Here is a 26,354-nt window from a genome sequence, read left to right on the forward strand (position 1 = left end):
CTGAGAGGTGAAACAAATAACATGAACTGGCACGGACGAAGATTACTAACCATCTAGAGTCTGATGTTAATTCTGGGTGGAACGCGGTGGCAAGGATGTTCCCTTGACGTACTGCGACAATCACCCTGTCTTTGGAGTACACTTCGTCCTGCGAGATTATTGCATTGCACATCAGTTCCTGTAAATATTTGATTCCCATCGACCAACAAATCCCCTACAAACTCTAATTGGTTCGAAAGAGAGCTAATTACTAACAGAATCTAGGAATGCTAGGATAAAACTCAGGAGAAGAAGAAGCAAACCTCCAAACCCTCGCCAGATGAAATTGTAATGCTGGGTCTACCAGCGGGAACAGGGCAATCAGCCAATACTTCAACATCTGCTCCAACTTCCAATATAGCAGGAGCTCGTATAAATACGCCACGGCATGTATGATTTCCTCCTTCCTTCTCCGCAAGCATCGGCACTGAAAGTTCTGTTTCAAAGCTTTGAAGCTGCAAGAGAAATATAGTTCGTAGTCAAACATGGTGCTTACGTTCCTGTGCATTCATCTGAAAAACTTCCAAAGATATACAATTCAAATGACACTAACAACTAATTCAGCCATAAATAGACAATGTTTTCCTCCAAGTACCTGACTCCCAAAAAAGTTACGGTGGACAGTACAATCTAGTCCCCCAACAAGTTCCTGGCCTCCTGTTTTTTGCCCTGCAGGTTACATTGCTTATTGGTCATAATGGTACATCAATTAATCTCATGGAGAAAAGTATAAAGCCGTCTAATAATGGGTGGTACCTACTGCCTTGTTTGCAAGGAAGATGAGCCCAGCACAGGTTCCCCATACAGGTTTTCCTGCACTGACAAATTCTCGAAGTGCAGGAAACTGCAAAGCAGATGAAGTTGAATATCTGAGCATTTTACATTACAAGTAAATAAACAGGTAACGAGGAGTATATTTGTGACAAATCTCTCCTCGACAGTCACTACACATAGACAGTAATTCAATTTGCCTTCGACGCAGTTCTCTTTTCCTTTGACAAATGCAATGAAGCATTAATATAACATCTCTTTGTTTTCTAAAAACAGGGGAGAATGTGTACAATGTACAGATTGGGAGCAGACGGTGCTCCTCTAGTCCGGCAAAGAGAGAGTTGTTTAATCGCAATTTAGTAATGAATACACTAATCGCCTTTCGCGCGACAAAGCCACGCAACCACTTGATTCATTTTTGACGGTATTATAGCAGTAAAATGTACAAACCCACTTTGATTCATTTTCGATGTGCGGACAATTACCAGTGCAGTTTACTAACCCACCTGATTCATTTTCGACGTGCTGCCAATTACTAGAGCAGTGTACTAGTACTAATCCACCTGATCTATTTTCGGCAAAATATAACCAAGAAAGAACCTTATCACTTCAATCCAATTTCTCACCCCACCGGTGAGCATCAATCATATCGTATTACCGTGCCACTACTGATGCACAGATTTCAGAGACATTTGGCAGAGCCTTCATGAACACACACAGCAGGCAGTATCGGGAATTCAGACGAACAGAGAAGATTGGACGACGGGATTGTCCATGTGAGAAACGGAATAGGGACGTACGAGGTTGTGGTAGTTGGCGAGCTTGGCCATGGTGGTGCTCTCGCCGCCGGGGATGATGAGCGAGTCGAGGCCCAGCAGCTGCTCCGGCTTCCGCACCTCCACGCCCTTGGCCCCGATCCTCCTCAGCGCTGCACCCATACCGGAACCAAGAACACGTCAACCAACCAACCAAAGGCGAGAGAAAGAAAAAAAACGGCGGAGAAGGTGGGAGCACGCAACGCACCGGCCATGTGCTCGTTGTAAGAGCCCTGGAGCGCGAGGACGCCGACCACCGCAGCCATTGCCGCTCTCGCCTGCCTCGGGAAGTGTGGTGCGGTTCGGGAGGGTGGGTGGAAAGGGTGGTGACGTCACGGGAATTGGGAAGGGAGGGGAGGAAGGAGGCGCACGTCGGCGTGGGCGGCCGCCGCCACACGCGGTGAGTGGGTGACGGAGACGGCACCGCTGGCGAGCAGCGCTGCCCGCCCGATCGTCGGCGGGACAGTCCCGGCCGTCCGTTCTCGCTGGGTAGGAGGCGGGCTCGAGTGGCGGCTGTGAGCCTGTGACACCGTCAGCCCACCAGGCCTAGTGCATTCTTGCCCATCGGTTTTTTGCCCTCAATCAAAAAAATAAAATTCCTCAACCCTAAAAACAAATATTGAACATACCAGTCAGTTTGGCTCACCGAAAAAAAAATACTTGTTAGTTCAGATAAAATTTAGTTAGTTTCTTGTGAACATGATGTTTATCGCGCTAACACTATTAAAAATTGTCAGTTCTTTCTAGTCTTTGGTAGATGATTTTACCGTCAAAAAATATGTTATAGTGTATGCATCTCCTTTGTTGGACTTGTATGTATTTGGCAATAGTGTCCCTCTCGTGTATGTATCTTGTCTTCATCCTCGAATATGTTGGGCCACTAGTTTACATGGCTCACATTTTCGTCTTTTATGGTGGTTTCATAAGGAATGGGCATTTTGACATTCTATTAACTGAAGCATGTGCCTTAGCTACAATATGATTTATGATTTTAGCTAGAATATCAGTTTAGCTTGCATATTTAGTATTTAGTGGTTACCTGTTAGGGTTCAAGAGCAAGGAAAAGAGTCAAGATGTGAAAAGAATATCAAAGGACATTGACTTGAAAGGGCTTAACTTTGAACTTTCTTGGATTTTTTGTTTTTATTTTATTCGTTTGCATATATTGTAGTAGTTGACAAATAAAGCTAAATCGTCATCATTATAAAGGGAGCTTCTTTACTTTTGTTCTTTCTGACAAATTGCTACCCACATGTTCTATCTTGCATGGGTTTCACTCCTACATATTAACGTCGAAGAATACTTCTATCAATTGAGATACTAAAGTACGAAAAATTGATTGATACCGAATTGAATTCCATCTTGATATTGATTAAACAATTTAAAGTACCCACAAGAACATATAGTTTCATCAAGTGGAATTGTGTCTTTCTTTCTATGTTTCATGCTGATGTTTTCCTACATTTTAACCTATCGATGTTTTAATTGCAACTTCCATGCCAATGATTTCCAGAAAAAGAGGTCATGAACCTGGTCTTATAGGGCTTTGAGAAATATGTTCAGTTGAGTATATCATGCCCGATTGTCCCTGTTTTATATTTAAAGCATCTCCACACCTATAAAATTAAAAAGAGTAAGAGCATCTCCACTCGTGCCCCCGTCGAGGCCCCCGGCGAGCGTTTTTTCCATCTGGACGGCGTAATTCGGCCCAGTCGCGCCCCCGGTTCCTCGTTTTCGTCCGGATTTGGCCCTTCATCCATCCGGCGAGCCCACGCCACCCTCGGCCCCCCGGGGAGCGCTCGGGGACTCCGGACGAGTGAAAAGCGGGGAAGGGCCCGATCTGTCGGTGACTCGACGCACGAACCCCACCGCCACGTCGCTCAAAATCTCCCCCACCCCTCGTATCTCTCTCGCCGCCGGCACCACCCCGCCGGCTTGTTGCCCAGATTCCGCCGCCAATCCATTGCACGGTGAGAGTGTTTTCCGGCGTCGTTTCAGGATGAGCAGAAAGCTATTTCTGCAAATTGTGTATGCCATCCGCCACTTTGATCCCTACTTCAGATGCAAGGCGGATTGCACTGGTTTGGTTGGATTTTCGTCACTGCAGAAGTGCACAGTGGCTATGACGATGCTGGCGTATGGAGCTCCCGGTGATACTGCAGATGACTATCTTCGGATGGCGGAGTCCACCGCCCTTGATTGTTTCTACCGGTTCTGCAGGGCCGTCATAGCAGTGTTCGGGGACTATTTCTTGAGATCACCCACTGTCGAAGACACTCAGAGGATCCTTGCAACAAATGAAGCTAGGGGTTTTCCAGGGATGCTTGGAAGCATTGACTGCATGCATTGGCAATGGAAGAACTGTCTGTTTGCGTGGCAGGGAATGTACAAGGGTCACAAAAAAGGCTGCACTGTGATACTTGAAGCAGTGGCTACCCATGATCTTTGGATTTGGCACTCTTTCTTTGGTATGCCTGGATCCAACAATGACATCAACGTCCTAAACTGCTCCCCGGTCTTTTCCAAGCTTGTTGAGGGTCATGCTCCTCCGGTGGACTATGTGATCAATGGTCGGCTGAGCGAAAGCATCCGGTTCCTCTGGCTGAGCAAGAAGCACCATATGAGAGAGAGGGTCCTCTTGCACAGCCTAATCACCAGGTGCCTCCATCATGGGCCGCCTTCTTTGCTATGCGCCAGGAGATTCGAGACTCTACAATGCATCAGCTGCTGCAAGATGATCTGGTGGAGCACATATGGAGGCTCCGAGGCAACGCCAACGCCGATGCCAACTAGTCTGTCTTAATTTGTTTGAAAAATTGTGAAATTGTGTGCTTCATTTGTTTCAGCACTTGTTAAACATTGTACTGATTATACCCGAATTTGTTTCAGCAATTTTCGTACTCTTGTTTGCCGAACTTGTTAAATTTTATGTTGAATTTGTTTGAAATATGTCAAATGGTCGAGGTTGGGGGTTTCCTGCCGGGGGGACGGCTGGAACTTCGGCGCTCCCCACGCCAAATCTTCATCCAATCCGGACGAAAATTTCGCCGGATTTGGGCGTGGGGAGCGCCAACGAGTGGGGATGCTCTAAGTAACGTGAAATAGATAAGAAACTTTATTTTTAACTAACAAAAGTCAAGTCTTCTCGGCAATCACCATAGACACCGACAAATGCAAAATTGAAACATCATACAGTACACCGATTAATTTAACGATGATACACATAACAATTAAAATAATTAAAAATCCAAGTTAATTGAACACTTAACATGTGGGCCAAAAGGGCACGTCTGGCACGGGAACAACGGTGCCGTTGGCTAAGAGCATCTCCAGTCGCGTCTCTCAAACCGTCCCTCAAACCGCGCCGGATCGAGCGTTTGAGGGATGTGTTTTGTTCGTGCCGTGTTTGGGGCACGTCGCTCCCCAGTCGCGTCCCCTAAAGACCGACCCCAAACATTAAAAATAATTTAAATAGATAGAAGAAAACTCTTTACAAATATTCAAATCGGTTCAACATAAACAAATTACATATAAAACTTCGAAAAAACATAATTAAATTACATATAAATTATTTTAAACTACTTATTCTTCTTCGATGATGGCCCCGCCTCGTCGTCGTCATCACGGTGGCGCTTCTGATGGGATTCGTAGCATAGAAAACAAAAAATTTCCTACCACAAGAACGAAACACAAGCCAAGATCTAATCTAGTAGACGGTAGCAACGAGGAGATGAAGAGACTAACCCTCGAAGATTCGCAAAGCTTAACGAGATTAGATCTCGGGGTGGATGTAGTCGATCACTTGCCGTTTGCAAAAGCGCGTAGAAGATCTTGATCTTGACGGTGCCACAATCGGGCAGCACCTCCGTACTCGGTCACACGTTTCCAGCGGGCATCGGAAGTAGTAGATCCTCCTCGGAATCCCGGCAGCACGACAGCGTGGTGGCGGTGGTGGTGGAGAACTCCGGCAGGGCTTCGCCTATGCGCTGCGGGAGTTGTGGTGGAGGAGGAGGCGGCTAGGGTTTGGGGAGTAGCTAGGATTTGGGGCGCCGACCAGGGGGTGCGGCCAACTAGTGGTCTTGGGGTGGCCGGCCCCCTCCCCTTGGTCCTCCTTATATAGGTGGAAGCCCCAAGTCTTGTCTCCCAAGTCTTCAAATAAGACCCCAACTCCAAAACCTACCTTTGGTGGGAAACCTACTAAAGGGGGGAGTCCTACTCAAGGTGGGACTCCTACCTTTCCTTGAGGTGGGGTGGTCGGCCACCCTTGGTGGAGCCCACCTGGGACTCCTCCCCTTAGGGTTGGCCGGCCATGGTTGTGGAGTCCTTCCGGGACTCCACCTTCCATAGTGCGTTTCTTCCAGACTTTTCTAGAACCTTCCATAAATGCACCGGATCATTTCCAAACTTGGAATATGACTTCCTATATATGAATCTTATTCTCCGGACCATTCCGGAACTCCTCGTGATGTCCTGGATCCCATCCGAGACTCCGAACAAAACTTCGAACTCCATTCCATATTCCATATCTACTCAAACGACATCAAACCTTAAGTGTGTCACCCTACGGTTCGCGAACTATGCAGAAATGGTTGAGACTTCTCTCCGACCAATAACCAATAGCGGGATCTGGAGATCCATAATAGCTCCCACATATTCAACGATGACTTAGTGATCGATTGAACCTTTTACATACGATACCGATTCCCTTTGTCACGCGATATTTTACTTGTCCGAGGTTTGATCATCGGTACCACGATACCTTGTTCAACCTCGTCTCTGACAAGTACTCTTTACTCGTACCGTGGTATGTGGTCTCTTATGAACCATTCATATGCTTGCAAGCTAGTTAGACGACATTCCACCGAGAGGGCCCAGAGTATATCTATCCGTCATCGGGATGGACAAATCCCACTGTTGATCCATATGCCTCAACTCATACTTTCCGGATACCTAATCCCACCTTTATAACCACTCATTTATGCAGTGGTGTTTGATGTAATCAAAGTACCCTTCCGGCATAAGTGATTTACATGATCTCATGGTCGAAAGGACTGGGTAACTATGTATCGAAAGCTTATAGCAAATGAACTTAAAGACGTGATCTTATGCTACGCTTAATTGGGTGTGTCCATTACATCATTCACATAATGACATAACCTTGTTATTAATAACATCCAATGTTCATGATCATGAAACGATGATCATCTATTAATCAACAAGCTAGTTATACAAGAGGCTTTACTAGGGACTTCTTGTTGTTTACATAACACACATGTATCAATGTTTCGGTTAATACAATTATAGCATGGTATATAAACATTTATCATAAACACAAAGATATATAATAACCAATTTATTATTGCCTCTTGGGCATATCTCCAACAGTCTCCCACTTGCATTAGAGTCAATAATCTAGATTGCATTGTAAGGTACCTAACACCCATGGCTTTCTGGTGTTGGTCATGCTTTGCCCTAAGGAGAGCTTTAGTCAACGGATCTGCTACATTCAGATCAGTGTGTACTTTGCAAATCTTTACTTCTCCATCTTCGATGTACTCGCGAATCGAATGAAAACGCAGCTTGATATGCTTTAGCTTCTTGTGTGACCTTGGTTCTTGTGCATTGGCGATGGCACCCATGTTGTCACAATAAATGACTAGTGGGTCCAATGCACTAGGAACCACACCAAGCTCAACAATGAACATCTTCATCCATACCGCTTCCAATGAAGCCTCCGAAGCCGCTATGTATTATGATTCTGTTGAAGACTTCGCCACCGTGCACTGCTTGGAGCTGCACCAGCTTACCGCAGCACCATTCAATATAAACACGTACCCAGACTGAGACTTAGAGTCATCAGGATCAGTGTTCCAACTTGCATCGGTGTAACTGGTTACAACGAGCTCTTGGTCACCGCCATAACAAAGAAACATATCCTTAGTTCTTTTCAAGTACTTTAGGATATTCTTGACCGTTGTCCAGTGTTCCATTCCTGGATCACTTTGATATCTGCTAGTCAAACTAACAGCATGCGCTATATCCGGTCTAGTACACAACATGGCATACATGATAGAGCCTACTGCCGAGGCATAGGGGATCTGATTCATCCTCTCTCTTTCTTCTGCCGTAGCCGGACCTTGAGTCTTACTCAAGACCTTACCTGGCAACATCGGTAAGAATCCTTTCTTACTTTCATCCATTCTAAACTTCTTTAGAATCTTGTCCAGGTATGTACTCTGTGAAAGCCCTATTAGGCGTCTTGATCTATCTCTATAAATCTTGATGCCTAAAATGTACGCTGCTTCACCAAGGTCCTTCATTGAAAAACACTTATTCAAATAACCTTTTACACTACTTAATAGTTCTATATCATTCCCAATCAATAATATGTCATCTACATATAATATCAGGAATGCTACAGAGCTCTCACTCACTTTCTTGTAAATACAGGCCTCTCCATGGCACTGTATAAACCCGAAGTCTTTGATCACCTTATCAAAGCGTCGGTTCCAACTCCTGGATGCTTGCTTCAGTCCATAAATGGAACGCTGAAGTTTGCATACCATGTTAGCATTTTTAGGATCGACAAAACCTTTGGGTTGTACCATATACAACTCTTTCTCAATGTCACCATTAAGGAACGCCGTTTTGACATCCATCTGCCAAATCTCATAATCGAAAAATGCAGCTATTGCTAACAAAATCCTCCCAGACTTTAGCTTCGCTACAGGTGAGAAAGTCTCATCGTAGTCAACACCTTAAATTTGTCGGAAACCCTTTGCGACAAGTCGAGCTTTATAGACAGTAACATTACCGTCAGCATCTGTTTTTCTCTTGAAGATCCATTTATTCTCAACAGCCTTGCAGCTATCAGGTAGATCTACCAAAGTCCACACTTTGTTATCATACATAGATCCCATTTTGGATTTCATGGCTTCTTGCCATTTGTTGGAATCTGGGCTCATCATCGCTTCTTCATACGTCGCAGTGTCCTGATACGTCTCAAACGTATCTATAATTTCTTATGTTCCATGCTACTTTTATGATGATACTCACATGTTTTATACACATTATATGTCATTATTATGCATTTTCCGGCACTAACCTATTGACGAGATGCCGAAGAGCCAGTTGCTGTTTTCTGCTGTTTTTAGTTTCAGAAATCCTAGTAAGGAAATATTCTCGGAATTGGACGAAATCAACACCCAAGGGCTTATTTTTCCACGAAGCTTCCAGAAGACCGAGGAAGAAACGAAGTGGGGCCTGATGTCTACATGTGCTTCTATTCTTGTAGACAATGTTGGGCCTCCAAGAGCAGAGGTTTGTAGAACAGCAGCAAGTTTCCCTTAAGTGGATCACCCAAGGTTTATCGAACTCAGGGAGGAAGAGGTCAAAGATATCCCTCTCAAGCAACCCTGCAATCACGATACAAGAAGTCTCTTGTGTCCCCAACACACCTAATACACTTGTCAGATGTATAGGCGCACTAGTTCGGCGAAGAGATAGTGAAATACAAGTAATATGGATGAATATGAGTGGTAATAGCAATCTGAAATAAAGATGGCAGCGAGTAAACATGCAACAGAACAGTAAATAAACGGAGATTCGATGTTTGGAAACAAGGCCTAGGGATCATACTTTCACTAGTGGACACTCTCAACATTGATCACATAATAAAACCACTCTACACTCTCTTGTTGGATGACAAACACCATTAATTGTGTAGGGCTACAAGAGCACCTCAATGCCGGAGTTAACAAGCTCCACAACATTCGATGTTCATATTTAAATAACCTTAGAGTGCATAATAGATCAACGCAATTATACCGAGTACTAACATAGCATGCACACTGTCACCATCACACTATGAAAGGGGGAATAGATCACATCAATACTATCATAGTAATAATTAACTCCATAATCTACAAGAGATTACAATCATAACGTACGCCAAGTACTACATAATGCACACACTGTCACCGTTACATCATGAAGGAGGAATAGACTACTTTAATAACATCACCAGAGTAACACATAGATGAGTAGTGATACAAAGCTCATATGAATCTCAATCATGTAAGGCAGCTCATGAGATCATTGTATTGAAGTACATAGGAGAGAGATTAACCACATAGCTACCGGTACAGCCCTTAGCCTCGATGGAGAACTACTCCCTCCTCATGGGAGACAGCAGCGGTGATGAAGATGGCGGTGGTGTCGATGGAGATGCCTTCCCGGGGCACTTCCCCGTCCCGGCGGCGTGCCGGAACAGAGACTCCTGTCCCCCAGATCTTGGCTTCGCGATGGCGGCGGCTCTGGAAGGTTTCTCGTACCATGGCTTTTCCGTATCGAAGATTTAGGTCAGGGGGCTTTTTATAGGCGAAGAGGCGGAGTCGGAAGGGCCACGGGGGACCCACATAGTAGGGGGTGCCCCCCCTCTGGCCGCGCCGCCATGTTGTGTGGAGGCCCTAGGCCTCCCCTCTGGTGCCTCTCCGGTGTTCTGGAAGCTTCGTGGAAATATAAGATCGTGGGCCTTGATTTCGTCCAATTCCGAGAATATTTCCTTACTAGGATTTCTGAAACCAAAAACAGCAGAAAACAGGAACTGACACTTCGGCATCTCGTCAATAGGTTAGTTCCGGAAAACGCATAAAATCATCATAAAGTGTGAACAAAACATGTAGGTATTGTCATAAAACTAGCATGGAACATAAGAAATTATAGATACGTTTGAGACGTATCAAGCATCCCCAAGCTTAGTTCCTACTCGCCCTCGAGTAGGTAAACGATAACAAGAATAATTTCTTAAGTGACATGCTACCAACATAATCTTGATCAACATTATTGTAAAGCACATGAGATGAATGAAGTGATTCAAAGCAATGGTAAAGATGATGATTAAACAACTGAATCATATAGCAAAGACTTTTCATGAATAGTACTTTCAAGACAAGCATCAATAAGTCGTGCATAAGAGTTAACTCATAAAGCGATAGATTCAAAGTAGATGGCATTGAAGCAACACAAAGGATGATTAAGTTTCAGCAATTGCTTTCAACTTGTAACATGCATATCTCATGGATAATTATCAACATAAAGCAATATAACAAGTGCAATAGGTAAATATGTAAGAATCAATGCACACAGTTGACACAAGTGTTTGCTTCTAAGATAGAAAGAAGTAGGTAAACTGACTCAACAATAAAGTAGAAGAATGGCCCTTCGCAGAGGGAAGCAGGGATTAAATCATGTGCTAGAGCTTTTCAAGTTTTGAAATCATATAGAGAGCATAAAAGTAAAGTTTTGAGAGGCGTTTGTTGTTGTCAACGAATGGTAGCGGGTACTCTAACTACCTTATCAACCAGACTTTCAAGAGCGGCTCCCATGAAGGACGTTATCTCTACCAGCAAGGTAGATCATCCCTTTTCTCTTTTGTTTACACATGTACTTTAGTTTAGTTTTTTATTTATTTATGGATGACACTCCTCCCAACCTTTTGCTTACACAAGCCATGGCTAACCGAATCCTCGGGTGCCTTCCAACAATCACATACCATGAAGGAGTGTCTATTTGCAAAATTAAGTTGCTTACTGATGAATCAGAGCAAAACATGTGAAGAGAATTATTAATGAAAGTTAATTAGTTGGGGCTGGGAACCCCATTGCCAGCTCTTTTTGCAAAGTTATTGGATAAGCGGATGAAGCCACTAGTCCATTGTGAAAGTCTGTCAGAAGTAAATGACAAGATCGAAAGATAAAACACCACATACTTCATCATGAGCTATAAAACATTGACACAAATAAGAGATAATAGCTTTTGAATTGTTTAAAGGTAGCACATGAAGTATTTGCTTTGGAATGGCAGAGAAATACCATGTAGTAGGTAGGTATGGTGGACACAAATGGCATAGTTTTTGGCTCAAGAATTTGGATGCACGAGAAGAGTTCCCTCTCAGTACAAGGCTAGGCTAGCAAGGTTGTTTGAAGCAAACCCAAGTATAAAACGGTGCATCAAGACTCACATATGAACATATTGTAAACATTATAAGACTTTACATCGTCTCCTTGTTGTTCAAACACCTCAACCAGAAAATATCTAGACTTAGAGAGACGAATCATGCAAACCAAATTTTAACAAGCTCTATGTAGTTCTTCATTAATGGGTACAAAGTACATGATGCAAGAGCTTAAACATGATCTATATGAGCACAACAATTGCCAAGTATCAAATTATTCAAGACATTATACCAATTACCACATGCAGCATTTTCTGTTTCCAACCAAATAGCAATTAACGAAGCGGTTTTCAACTCCGCCATGAACATTAAAAGTAAAGCGAAGAACACATGTGTTCTTATGCAACAGCGGAGCGTGTCTCTCTCCCACACAAGCATGAATTTATTCAGAGAATGAAAATAACAAAACGAAAATAAAAGCACACAGACACTCCAAGTAAAGTACATAAGATGTGACGGAATAAAAATATAGTTTCACTAGAGGTGACCTGATAAGTTGTCGATGAAGAAGGGGATGCCCAAGGCATCCCCAAGCTTAGATGCTTGAGTCTTCTTGAAATATGCAGGGATGAACCACGGGGGCATCCCCAAGCTTAGACTTTTCACTCTTCTTGATCATAGTATATCATCCTCCTCTCTTGACCCTTGAAAACTTCCTCCACACCAAACTCGAAACAAACTCATTAGAGGGTTAGTGCATAATCAAAAATTCACATGTTCAGAGGTAACACAATCATTCTTAACACTTCTGGACATTGCCCAAAGCTACTGGAAGTCAATGGAACAAAGAAATCCATCCAACACAACAAAAGAGGCAATGCGAAATAAAAGGCAGAATCTGTCAAAACAGAACAGTCCGTAAAGACGAATTTTTTAGAGGCACTGGACTTGCTCAGATGAAAATGCTCAAATTGAATGAAAGTTGCGTACATATCTGGGGATCATGCACGTAAATTGGCAGATTTTTCTGAGTTACCTACAGAGAACCCTGCCCAAATTCGTGACAGACAGAAATCTGTTTCTGCGCAATAATCCAAATCTAGATTGAAACCTTGCTATCAAAGACTTTACTTGGCACAATAATGCAATAAAATAAGATAAGGATAGGTTGGTATAGTAGTAACAACTTCCAAGACTCAACAAAACAGTAACAAAATAAACACATGGGTTATCTCCCAAGAAGTTCTTTCTTTATAGCCATTAAGATGGGCTCAGCAATTTTAATGATGCTCGCGCAAGAAATAAGAGTTGAAGCAAAAGAGAGAATCAAGAAGCAAATTCAAAACACATTTAAGTCTAACCCACTTCCTATGAAAAGGAATCTTGTAAATAAACAAATTCATGAAGAACAAAGTGACAAGCATAGGAAGATAAAACAAGAGCAACTTCAAAATTCTCAACACAAAGAGGGGAAACTTAATATTATTAAGATGCATATAGCCATGTTTCCCTCTCTCATAATAACTTTCAGTGGCATCATGAACAAACTCAACAATATAACTATCACATAAAGCATTCTTATTCACATGCATAAAAGTATCATTACTCTCCACATAAGCATAATCACTTTTATTAGTTGTAGTGGGAGCAAATTCAACAAAGTAGCTATCATTATTATTCTCATCAAGTGTAGGAGGCATAGTATAATCATAATAAAATTTACTCTCCATAGTAGGCGGCACCAAAAGACCACTATCATTATAATCATCATAAATAGGAGGCAAAGTATCATCAAAGAAAATTTTCTCCTCAATGCTTGGGGGACTAAAAATGTAATGCTCATCAAAACCAGCTTCCCCAAGCTTAGAATTTTCCATATCATTAGCAACAATGGTGTTCAAAGCGTTCATACTAATATCATTGCTACTAGCATGCAAATAAGATTCCATAGGTTTTTTTAATTTTCGCAGCAAACAATCCATGTCTTAACTCAGGAAATAGAATAAAAAGTTCACAGTTGTTTTCCATTATGCCTTACTAGTGTAAAACAAGAAACAAAAAGATGCAATTGCAGGATCTAAAGGAAATAGCTTCGAGCACTCACACACTGGCAACAGTGCTAGGAAATAGCTTAGTAGTCGGAGGATATGAATACTTTTTACCTTACCTCCCCGGCAACGGCGCCAAAAAAGTGCTTGATGTCTACGTGTGCTTCTATTCTTGTAGACAGTGTTGGGCCTCCAAGAGCAGAGGTTTGTAGAACAGCAGCAAGTTTCCCTTAAGTGGATAACCCAAGGTTTATCGAACTCAGGGAGGAAGAGGTCAAAGATATCCCTCTCAAGCAACCCTGTAATCACGATACAAGAAGTCTCTTGTGTCCCCAACACACCTAATACACTTGTCAGATGTATAGGCGCACTAGTTCGGCGAAGAGATAGTGAAATACAAGTAATATGGATGAATATGAGTGGTAATAGCAATCTGAAATAAAGATGGCAGCGAGTAAACATGCAACAGAACAGTAAATAAACGGAGATTCGATGTTTGGAAACAAGGCCTAGGGATCATACTTTCACTAGTGGACACTCTCAACATTGATCACATAATAAAACCACTCTACACTCTCTTGTTGGATGACAAACACCATTAATTGTGTAGGGCTACAAGAGCACCTCAATGCCGGAGTTAACAAGCTCCACAACATTCGATGTTCATATTTAAATAACCTTAGAGTGCATAATAGATCAACGCAATTATACCGAGTACTAACATAGCATGCACACTGTCACCATCACACTATGAAAGGGGGAATAGATCACATCAATACTATCATAGTAATAATTAACTCCATAATCTACAAGAGATTACAATCATAACGTACACCAAGTACTACATAATGCACACACTGTCACCGTTACATCATGAAGGAGGAATAGACTACTTTAATAACATCACCAGAGTAACACATAGATGAGTAGTGATACAAAGCTCATATGAATCTCAATCATGTAAGGCGGCTCATGAGATCATTGTATTGAAGTACATAGGAGAGAGATTAACCACATAGCTACCGGTACAGCCCTTAGCCTCGATGGAGAACTACTCCCTCCTCATGGGAGACAGCAGCGGTGATGAAGATGGCGGTGGTGTCGATGGAGATGCCTTACGGGGGCACTTCCCCGTCCCGGCAGCGTGCCGGAACAGAGACTCCTGTCCCCCAGATCTTGGCTTCGCGATGGCGGCGGCTCTGGAAGGTTTCTCGTACCGTGGCTTTTCCGTATCGAAGATTTAGGTCAGGGGGCTTCTTATAGGCGAAGAGGCGGAGTCGGAAGGGCCACGGGGGACCCACACAGTAGGGGGGCGCGCCCCCCCCTCTGGCCGCGCCGCCATGTTATGTGGAGGCCCTGGGCCTCCCCTCTGGTGCCTGTCCGGTGTTCTGGAAGCTTCGTGGAAATATAAGATCGTGGGCCTTGATTTCGTCCAATTCCGAGAATATTTCCTTACTAGGATTTCTGAAACCCAAAACAGCAGAAAACAGGAACTGGCACTTCGGCATCTCGTCAATAGGTTAGTTCCGGAAAACGCATAAAATCATCATAAAGTGTGAACAAAACATGTAGGTATTGTCATAAAACTAGCATGGAACATAAGAAATTATAGATACGTTTGAGACGTATCAGGGCCACGGGGCGCCGCCACACTAGGGCGGCGCGGCCTAAGGGGGGCCCGCGCGGCCCTAGCGTGTGGGGCCCCCGTGACTCCTCCGACTCCGCCCTTCCGCCTACTTAAAGCCTTCGTCGCGAAACCCTCTGTACCGAGAGCCACGATACGGAAAACCTTCCAGAGATGCAGCCGCCGCCAATCCCATCTCGGGGGATTTAGGAGATCGCCTCCGGCACCCTGCCGGAGAGGGGAATCATCTCCCGGAGGGCTCTTCATCGCCATGATCGCCTCCGGATCGATGTGTGAGTAGTTCACCCCTGGACTATGGGTCCATAGCAGTAGCTAGATGGTTGTCTTCTCCTCATTGTGCTATCATGTTAGATCTTGTGAGCTGCCTATCATGATCAAGATCATCTATTTGTAATGCTACATGTTGTGTTTGTTGGGATCCAATGAATATTGAATACTATGTCAAGTTGATTATCAATCTATCATATATGTTGTTTATGTTCTTGCATGCTCTCCGTTGCTAGTAGAGGGTCTGGCCAAGTTGATACTTGTAACTCCAAGAGGGAGTATTTATGCTCGATAGTGGGTTCATGCCTCCATTGAATCTGGGACAGTGACAGAAAGTTCTAAGGTTGTGGATGTGCTGTTGCCACTAGGGATAAAACATCGATGCTTTGTCTAAGGATATTTGTGTTGATTACATTACACACCATACTTAATGCAATTGTCTGTTGTTTACAACTTAATACCGGAAGGGGTTCGGACGATAACCTGAAAGTGGACTATTTAGGCATAGATGCATGCTGGATAGCGGTCTATGTACTTTGTCGTAATGCCCTGATTAAATCTCATAGTACTCATCATGATATATGTATGTGCATTGTTATGCCTTCTTTATTTGTCAATTCTTTACATCTACTAGTGAGAGACACCACTAGTGAACTGTGGACCCAACATGCTATTTATCTTATGGGAGAGACACCACTAGTGAACTGTGGACCCCGGTCCATTCTTTACATCTGAAATACAATCTACTGCAATTGTTCTTTACTGTTCTTCGCAAACAAACATCATCCACACTATACATCTAATCCTTTGTTTACAGCAAGCCAGTGAGATTGACAACCTCACTGTTACGTTGGGGCAAAGTACTTTGATTGTGTTGTGCAGGTTCCACGTTGGCGCCGGAATCCCTGGTGTTGCGCCGCGCTACATTCCGTCACCAACGACCTTCACGTGATCCTTGACTCCTACTGGTTTGATAAACCTTGGTTTCTTACTGAGGGAAAACTTGCTACTGTACGCATCACACCTTCCTCTTGGGGTTCCCAACGGACGTGTGTTAACTGCACGCATCATGTCCTCATCATTATTGTCCACAATCATGACATTTAGACAAGGATCATACCAGTCTGGAGTGGTATGTTCCCTTGTCGATCTGCGAGGTTCAGTAGCTACTTCGCTCGAAGTTTCATAATCATTATCATTAGCTTCCTCTCATATACGGTGCGGCGGCACAGAACATCTTCCCATCGCGCTACTCTGATCAACGAGAGAAGGTTTAGTAACCTCGTCGAGTTCTACTTTTCTTCCAGTCACTTCTTTAGTGAGAAACTCCTTTTCAAGAAAGGTTCCGTTCTTGGCAACAAATATTTTGCCTTCGGATCTGTGATAGAAAGTATACCCTATAGTTTCCTTAGGGTATCCTATGAAGACGCATTTCTCCGCTTTGGGTTCTAGCTTGTTCGGTTGTAACTTTTTACATAGGCTTCGCAACCCCAAACTTTAAGGAACGACAGCTTAGGTTTCTTATTAAACCATAATTCATACGGTGTCGTTTCAACGGATTTAGATGGTGCCCTATTTAAAGTGAATGCAGCTGTCTCTAATGCATAACCCCAAAACGATAACGGCAAATCAGTAAGAGACATCATAGAACGAACCATATCTAAGAGAGTTCGATTACGACGTTCGGACACACCATTGCGCTGTGGTGTTCCCGGCGGTGTCAACTGTGAAAGTATTCCGCATTTCTTTAAATGCATGCCAAACTCATAACTCAGATATTCGCCTCCGCGATCAGAACGCAAAAACTTGATCTTCTTGTTACGTTGATTTTCTACTTCACTTTGGAATTCCTTAAACTTCTGGAAAGTCTCGGATTTATGTTTCATGAAATAGATATACCCATATCTACTCAGATCATCTGTGAAGGTTAGAACATAACTATAACCACCGCGCGAGGCTACACTCATTGGTCCACACACATCGGTATGTATGATTTCCAATAAGTCTGTAGCTCGCTCCATAATACCAGAGAATGGAGTCTTAGTCATTTTTCCCATTAGACATGCTTCGCATCTATCAAGTGACTCAAAGTCAAGTGACTCAAGTAGTCCATCGGAATGGAGTTTCTTCATGTGTTTCACTCCAATATGACCAAGATGATAGTGCCACATATAAGTAGAATTATCATTCAATTTAATTCGCTTAGCATCAATATTATGAACATGTGTATCACTACTATCGAGACTTAATAGAAATAAACCATTCTTCTTAGGCGCATGACCATAAAAGATATTATTCATAAAAATAGAACAACCATTATTCTCAGACTTAAATGAATAACCGTCTTGCATTAAACACGATCTAGATATAATGTTCATGCTCAACGCAGGCACCAAATAACAATTATTGAGGTCTAAAACTAATCCCGATGGTAGATGTAGAGGGAGCGTGTCGACAGCGATCACATCGACCTTGGATCCATTTCCAACGCGCATCGTCACTTCATCCCTCGCTAGGCTTCGTTTATTCCGTAGTTCCTGTTTCGAGTTACAAATGTGAGCAACCGAACCAGTATCAAATACCCAGGCACTAGTACGAGAACCAGTGAGATAAACATCTATAACATGTATATAAGATATACCTTTGTTCTTCTTGACAAGGCCACTCTTCAGATCAGCCAAGTACTTGGGGCAATTCCGCTTTCAGTGCCCCTTCCCATTGCAGTAATAGCAGTCAGTATCAGGTTTAGGGCCACCCTTAGGCTTCTCAGGAGGCGCGGCAGCTTTCTTGCCGCCCTTCTTAAGGTCCTTCTTAGGTTTGCCCTGCTTCTTGAACTTGGTGGTCTTATTGACCATCAACACTTGGTGCTCTTTCTGTATCTCAATCTCAGCAGATTTTAGCATGGAGAAGAGTTCAGGTAACTCCTTGTTCATGTTCTGCATATTGTAGTTCATCACAAAGTTCTTGTAACTTGGTGGCAGTGATTGGAGAACACGATGAATACCCAGCTGGTTGGGGATCCAAGTCACTGAGCTTCTTCGCGTGTCCGGACATAGCGAACACGTGCTCACTAACGGAGCTGCCCTCTTCCATCATGCAGCCAAAGAACTGCTTCGAGGCCTCATAGCTCTCCACGGTCGCATGAGTTTCAAAGATAACTTTGAGCTCATTGATCATATCACAGGGGTCATGGTGCTCAAAACGCTTTTGGAGCTCTGCCTCTAGACTGCATAGGATTGCACACTGAACTTGAGAGTACACTTTAGCCCGATTCTCGAAAGCATTCTTTTCTTCCTCGGATACTACAGGAGGTGGTGGGGAACCTAGCGGTGCATCAAGCACATATTGCAGATTTCCGCCATTGAGGAAGATCCTCACATGACGGAACCAGTCGGTGAAGTTGCTACCATTGCTTTTAAGCTTTTCTTTCTCTAGGAACTGGTTAAAACTGATTGATGGGGACGCCATGATCTACAACATATATTTGCAATAGTTTAGACTAAGTTTATGACAAATTGAGTTCAAATTTTAATTTAACAAAATTAAAAACTAGGTGAACTCCCACTCAAAACAATATCCCTCGCATTTTCTTAGTGATCACACGAACCAAATCCACCACACCAAGCCCGATCATCACGAACAAGATGTAATTTCAATGGCGAACACCCAAGTGTTCATCATATCAATCATATGACTCATGCTCTACCTTTTGGTATCCCGTGTTCCGAGACCATGTCTGTACATGCTAGGCTCGTCAAGGCAACCTTAGTACCCGCGTGTACAAAACTGGCTTGTACCCGTTGTATGCACATGTAGAATCTATCACACCCGATCATCACGAGATGCTTCGAAACGACAAGTCTTAGCAACGGTGCATACTAAGGATGAACACTTTATTATCTTGATATTTAGTGAGAGGGATCATCTTATAATGCTACCGTCGTGATCTAAGCAATATAAGATGCATAAAAGGATTAACATCACATGCAATTCATATGTGATATGATATGGCCCTTTTGTCTTTGCGCCTTTGATCTTCATCTCCAAAGCACGAACATGATCCTCCATCATCAACGGGCATGATCTCCATCATCATCGGCGTAGCACCAAGGTCAATGGCGCCGTCTTCATGATTGTCCTCCATGTAGCAACTATTACAACTACTTTGAAATACTACTCAACATGAAATTTAAAGACAACCATAAGGCTCCTGCCGGTTGCCACAATACAATAATGATCATCTCATACATATTCATCATCACATTATGTCCATATCACATCACCAAACCCTGCAAAAACAAGTTAGACGGTTCTAATTTGGTTTGCATATTTTACGTGGTTTAGGGTTTTCGCATAAGATCCAATCTACCTACGAACATGAACCACAACGGTGATACTAGTGTTGTCAATAGAAAGAGTAAATTGGATCTTTACTATAGTAGGAGAGACAGACACCCGCAAAGCCACTTATGCAATACAAGTTGCATGTCGAGCGTGGAGCAAATCTCATGAACGCGGTCATGTAAAGTTAGCCCGAGCCGCTTCATCCCACTATGCCACAAAGATGCAAAGTACTCGAAGTAAAGACAACAAAGCATCAACGCCCACAAAATAATCGTGTTCTACTCGTGCAACCAATCTATGCATAGAAACGGCTCTGATACCACTGATGGGATTCGTAGCATAGAAAACAAAAAATTTCCTACCGCAAGAACGAAACACAAGCCAAGATCTAATCTAGTAGACGGTAGCAACGAGGAGATGAAGAGACTAACCCGCAAAGATTCGCAAAGCTTAACGAGATTAGATCTCGGGGTGGATGTAGTCGATCACTTGCCGCTTGCAAAAGCGCGTAGAAGATCTTGATCTTGACGGTGCCACAATCAGGCAGCACCTCCATACTCGGTCACACGTTCGGTGTTGATGAAGACGACGTCCTTCTCCCCGTTCCAGCGGGCAGCGGAAGTAGTAGATCCTCCTCGGAATCCCGGCAGCACGACGGCGTGGTGCCGGTGGTGGTGGAGAACTCCGGCAGGGCTTCGCCTATGCGCTGCGGGAGTTGTGGTGGAGGAGGAGGCGGCTAGGGTTTGGGGAGTAGCTAGGGTTTGGGGCGCCGGCCAGGGGGTGCGGCCAACTAGTGGCCTTGGGGTGGCCGGCTCCCTCCCCTTGCTCCTCCTTATATAGGTGGAAGCCCCAAGTCTTGTCTCCCAAGTCTTCGAATAAGACCCCAACTCCAAAACCTACCTTTGGTGGGAAACCTACTAAAGGGGGGAGTCCTACTCAAGGTGGGACTCCCATCTTTCCTTGAGGTGGGGTGGCCGGCCACCCTTGGTGGAGCCCACCTGGGACTCCTCCCCTTAGGGTTGGCCGGCCAAGGTTGTGGAGTCCTTTCGGGACTCCACCTTCCATAGTGCGTTTTTTCGGACTTTTCTAGAACCTTCTAGAACCTTCCATAAATGCACCGGATCATTTCCAAACTTGGAATATGACTTTCTATATATGAATCTTATTCTCCGGACCATTCCGGAACTCCTCGTGATGTCCTGGATCCCATCCGAGACTCCGAACAAAACTTCGAACTCCATTCCATATTCCATATCTACTCAAACGACATCAAACCTTAAGTGTGTCACCCTACGGTTCGCGAACTATGCAGACATGGTTGAGACTTCTCTCCGACCAATAACCAATAGCGGGATCTGGAGATCCATAATGGCTCCCACATATTCAACGATGACTTAGTGATCGATTGAACCATTTACATATAATACTGATTCCCTTTGTCACGCGATATTTTACTTGTCCGAGGTTTGATCATCGATATCACGATACCTTGTTCAACCTCGTCTCTGACAAGTACTCTTTACTCGTTGATGTCTACGTGTGCTTCTATTCTTGTAGACAGTGTTGGGCCTCGAAGAGCAGAGGTTTGTAGAACAGCAGCAAGTTTCACTTAAGTGGATCAACCAAGGTTTATCGAACTCAGGGAGGAAGAGGTCAAAGATATTCCTCTCAAGCAACCCTGCAATCACGATACAAGAAGTCTCTTGTGTCCCCAACACACCTAATACACTTGTCAGATGTATAGGTGCACTAGTTCGGCGAAGAGATAGTGAAATACAAGTAGTATGGATGTATATGAGTGGTAATAGCAATCTGAATAAAATATGGCAGCGAGTAAACATGCAACAGAACAGTAAATAAACGGAGATTCGATGTTTGGAAACAAGGCCTAGGGATCATACTTTCACTAGTGGACACTCTCAACATTGATCACATAATAAATAAGTTCTCTTCCTTTGTGCTACATATACTCTTGTTTGATAATGAACACCATTCGTTGTGTAGGGCTACAAGAGCACCTCAATGCCGGAGTTAACAAGCTCCACAACATTCGACATTCATATGTAAGTAACCTTTAGAGCATAATAGATCTTTGCAATTTAAACCGAGTACTAACATAGCATACACACTGTCACCTTTACACTATGAAGGGGGAGTAGATCACATAAATACTATCATAGTAATAATTAACTCCATAACCTACAAGAGATTATGATCATAACCTACGCCAAGAACTACACGATGCACACACTGTCACCATTGCACCGTGAAGGAGGAATAGACTACTTTAATAACATCACAAGAGTAGCACATAGACTAATAGTGATACAAAGCTCATATGAATCTCAATCATGTAAGGCAGCTCATGAGATCATTGTATTGAAGTACATAGGAGAGAGATTAACCACATAGCTACCGGTACAGCCCTTAGCCTCGATGGAGAACTACTCCCTCCTCATGGGAAACAGCAGCGGTGATGAAGATGGCGGTGGTGTCGATGGAGATGCCTTCCGGGGGCACTTCCCCGTCCCGGTGGTGTGCCGGAACAGAGACTCCTGTCCCCCAGATCTTGGCTTCGCGATGGCGGCGGCTCTGGAAGGTTTCTCGTACCGTGGCTTTTCCGTCTCGATGTTTTAGGTCAGTGAGCTTTAAATAGGCGAAGAGGCGGAGTCGGAGGGGTTACGGAGCCGCCACACAATAGGGGGGTGCCCCCCTTGGGCCGCGCCGCCCACACGTGTGGGCCCCTAGGTGACAAGGTATTAACTTGTCAATGCCTACGGATCGTAGACTAGGGTTTAGTTGGATGTAGAGGGCAAGTAGATCTCGAAGGTTTCAGCCGAAAAGTACTCGACGAATATGAAAACTAGGGTTTGAGAAACAATGATTCGATGCCTTCCGTGTCCCTCGACTCCCCCTTATATAGGAGGTGGAGCCAAGGGATTCGTATTGTATAAGTTACAGAGTCCGGGAAGGTTTCTAACTCCTCCCGCAAGATTACACATAATGCTTCCTATTACAACTCTAGCTTTCCTTAACAATATCTTGGGCTCCCAAACCTTCTTATTCTTCGGGTAGCGGGCCTTCAGTAAACCCCGGCTACCATCATCAGCAGGCCCATTGGGGATGCCTATGTCAGTAGCCCCCGAGATTTTGCTTGAATCGTAGAGTCAGGGAAAATCTCCACTGTTTATTTTTACTCGACAATTCAAAAACCTTTCTATATTTCTTCACATAAGTTTCTATATTGTGCAGGGATAATGGTAGTTGGGGCTAGTTCATCTGACGGATCAGGTACTAGTTAACTGCTCTAGTGGCAATCCGCAAAAACCTACTTCAAAATCACGTCCCTGGACATGATCTCGGGATACTGGTGTAAACTTCGACAGGTGCCGCTTAAGGTCTTACCATTCTGTCGAGTCCCAGTTATATTTATTGGGTACCTAACGCGTCCGTTAGGATTTTTCTTCGTATCTGTTGATACGGACAAAAGTAGCAAACCGACGTCAGAGATGGCGCCACGCCTCACAGAACAGATCTGGGGTCTTACCTTCGCAAAGTTCTGCGGCATTCAGAAATTGATCGCAACTTTGGCGTTCTGAGAATATATTGTCGAGTGCTTATTCGGCTGTTGGAATGGCACATTTTATTGAGTCAAAGATGACTTATATTTTTCTCCCGATGGGAGTATATGCAGAGTTATTTATAACTCGAAATATACTCTTTGGCCTTTCTATCTTTCTTCTTTGCATTCTTTCTTTCTCTTTCTCTCTCTTTTTCTCTTTCTTTTTTTTTTATTTATAATTTCATCGGGCACGCGAACAGCGTTCCCGATGGGAGTAGCCCCCGAGGCTACAGCCAAGGACTTGTGCTTGGTTGTAGGCTCCATGCTTTATGCCGCTATATTTTCTTTCTCTCCCGAAGTTTTATAATTTCTCGGGTGCGCGAACAGCGCTCCCGATGGGAGTAGCCCCCGAGGCTATGAACAAATATTTGTATTTGATCATAGGCTCATGCCATTTCTATTTTGCTTTTCTTGATCTTTTCATTTTTCCAAAGTAGCCCCCGAGCATTTGATCAAAAACTTGTATTTGATCAAAGGCTCTCCGATATTTTTTCATGTCGCCTTTTTATGCCACTGTTGAGTCGAATTTTTCTCTCTGACAAGGTGACGTTATTGCTGACGATAGCCACGATTGCGAATCCGAAAATGGCGAGAAGTTTTCTCCCACTGCCTTGCGGGCCCAAATTATCCATTATCTTGACACGTCGTGTAGGTGGGGGACACACGTCCTCCACTTTTCCTGGCGCACGTACTGTAACTTCTCCAGTGTTAAAATACTTTTTTACCCTTGTGTCCACGTGGTTATCATCTGTCACACATTTTTTCCATCCAACGGTCCGCCGCTTCATCGCACCTCTATATAAGATCTCCTTCTTCTTCCTCGAGCACTTCCGCTCGCGCCGCTCTCCTGCTCTTCTTCGCAAAACCTTCTCATGCGCCCCACAACTTCCTACGCCCATCTTCTTCAAGCTGCATTCCTGCGCCATTGTTGATGCCACCACGTCGGTTGATCAAGCGCAGCACGCCTGAATCATCAATGGCTGCCGCAGATCTGGGAAGCGCGGAGTGGGAAAGGTCCAAAATTTCCTCTCAGGACATCAATCTCTTGAAGAAGCTAGGGATTAGCAAGAAGCCTAAAGCGCTGTGCTTCCCTAGTGAAGAAAGCTACCCAACCCCTCCAATGGGGTACCGGGTAAGTTTTGTCGACCATCTCATCCGCGGTCTTTCCGCCCCCATTCATCCTTTCCTCCGTGGATTGCTTTTTGTTTATGGTCTTCAACTTCACCACCTCACGCCCAACTCAATCCTCCATATCTCCATTTTCATCACCCTCTGCGAGGCCTTCCTTGGCGTCCAGCCTAACTGGGCGCTATGGAAGCGCATTTTCTTTTGTCGCCGCAATGGCTCTCCCAATATCGCCTATAATATAGGCGGCGTTGTTATTTCTGTGCGCCCCACTGTCGATTACTTCGACGTCAAACTCCCTGACTCAGTTCAAGGGTGGCGCAAGAAGTGGTTGTACATTCAAGAGGAGAACCATGGATGCGCTGAAGACAACATCCCTCCTTTCGATGGTGCCGAAAAAATCCTTCGCCGCCGCTCCTGGGATGCAGAGGCTACCGGGGAAGAAAAAGCATCGACGGAGGCCTTGATGACTCGCATCCATGAGTTGCAAAATACTCGCGGCGAAGAATTGTCAGGTATCCAAATCACAGCGTATTTTCTTAGGGCCAGAGTGCAGCCTCTTCAGGATCGCAAAAATCCTCTCTGGAAGTATGCTGGCGACGAGGAGGCAGATCGGTTGTCAGTAGATTTGGAGGTCAAGGATTTAGAAAAGCTTGTCCGAAAAATTTCCTCTCTCAGCAAAAAAGATTCTGTCCCTTCTTCTTGTCGTGTAAAACCATACAGTGCCACCAATGCGCTTCCTAAGGTAAGCTTTGTCGATTGATTTGTTATTGCCTTGCTATCTTTTTGTAACTCCTTTTTTGACACTTTCCCCTGTTTTTTATAGAACCATCCAAATCTTGTCTCACTTCCGCCCCTTCCTGAGGGTGGAGAAGTCGAAGAAAGGGCCGTTGTCACCGATGACAACCAAGATGCCCCCTCTTTTGTGAATGAACCCGCAGATTCTCGAAAATCTGCAGGATCTGTTGAAAAGGAGGCTGCCTCTGAAGGCACTGCATCAGCACAATCTCCTCCTCCTGCTGTTTCTCCAAAGAAGAAAAGGAAAAGGAGTGATGTCGAAGATTCCAGCACCTCCAAAGCCGAAGAAGTTGTTCCTTCACATCAGAAGGCAGCTTATGATCCATACCTTGAGGCCCTCATCAGTTCGTAAGTCACCTCTCTTTTTTTTGTACTCGAAGATTTTTCTCTATCTTGCTTTTTATGCTGCCATCATTTAATCGCAGTGATGATGAGGAAGAAGTACCAGCTTTTGATGTGGCTGCTCGAACGAGTACATCACATACTCTAGTTGTTTCGGAGACGCCAGTTGAAGGAGATGAATCCTCGCCTCCTCAACAAAACGTCGACGCTTCTACTCCTCCTTCAAGCCCCCTTGTCCCTTCACCAAAAAGGGCAAGGGTTGAGACAATCCCGGAGCCTACTCTCCAATTGAGTAACTCCTGTAACCATCTCTTGGATGATGTAAGTTCTTAATTTTCTTGTCACTGTCTATATTTCCTCTGTTTGCTTCTTTATGCCATAATATTTTTCCTATATCGACATTTTCTTTCTTTGTCCTTCTTTGACAGCCTATGATAAAAGAGCTTATTCGTATTGGTGCCCAATTCATTGGGTATCGCGAGTATGCGAGTAAGACTGAAGGTAATGCCTTGCTGCTTCTTTTTGCCCTTGCCTTCTTACTCCTTTGTTGTCGATGTTTTTAACTTAATATAACTTTCTTGGC

At 44.1% G+C, this 26,354-nt stretch overlaps 1 protein-coding gene across 2 annotated transcripts in view; it reads right to left on the reverse strand.

Moving 5' to 3' along the window:
• LOC127308577 (probable pyridoxal 5'-phosphate synthase subunit PDX2) overlaps positions 1-26,354 on the reverse strand; it is a 75,526-nt gene that overhangs the window by 502 nt on the left and 48,670 nt on the right. Inside the window, exons 1-6 of one of the 2 annotated variants that reach the window (XM_051339439.2) lie at positions 1,834-2,106; positions 1,611-1,738; positions 796-883; positions 635-708; positions 303-494; positions 51-148 (exon numbers count right to left, since the gene is read on the reverse strand). In XM_051339439.2, coding sequence (XP_051195399.1) covers positions 51-148; positions 303-494; positions 635-708; positions 796-883; positions 1,611-1,738; positions 1,834-1,891 — 638 coding nt within the window. In that variant the 5' untranslated portion in view covers positions 1,892-2,106. Of the gene's footprint in view, positions 1-50; positions 149-302; positions 495-634; positions 709-795; positions 884-1,610; positions 1,739-1,833; positions 2,107-26,354 lie in introns of those variants that run through there. The other variant, XM_051339440.2, reaches the window with a different exon arrangement.

This window comes from Lolium perenne, chromosome 6 (assembly GCF_019359855.2).
Source record: "Lolium perenne isolate Kyuss_39 chromosome 6, Kyuss_2.0, whole genome shotgun sequence".
In the NCBI taxonomy this organism is placed as follows: Eukaryota; Viridiplantae; Streptophyta; class Magnoliopsida; order Poales; family Poaceae; genus Lolium; species Lolium perenne.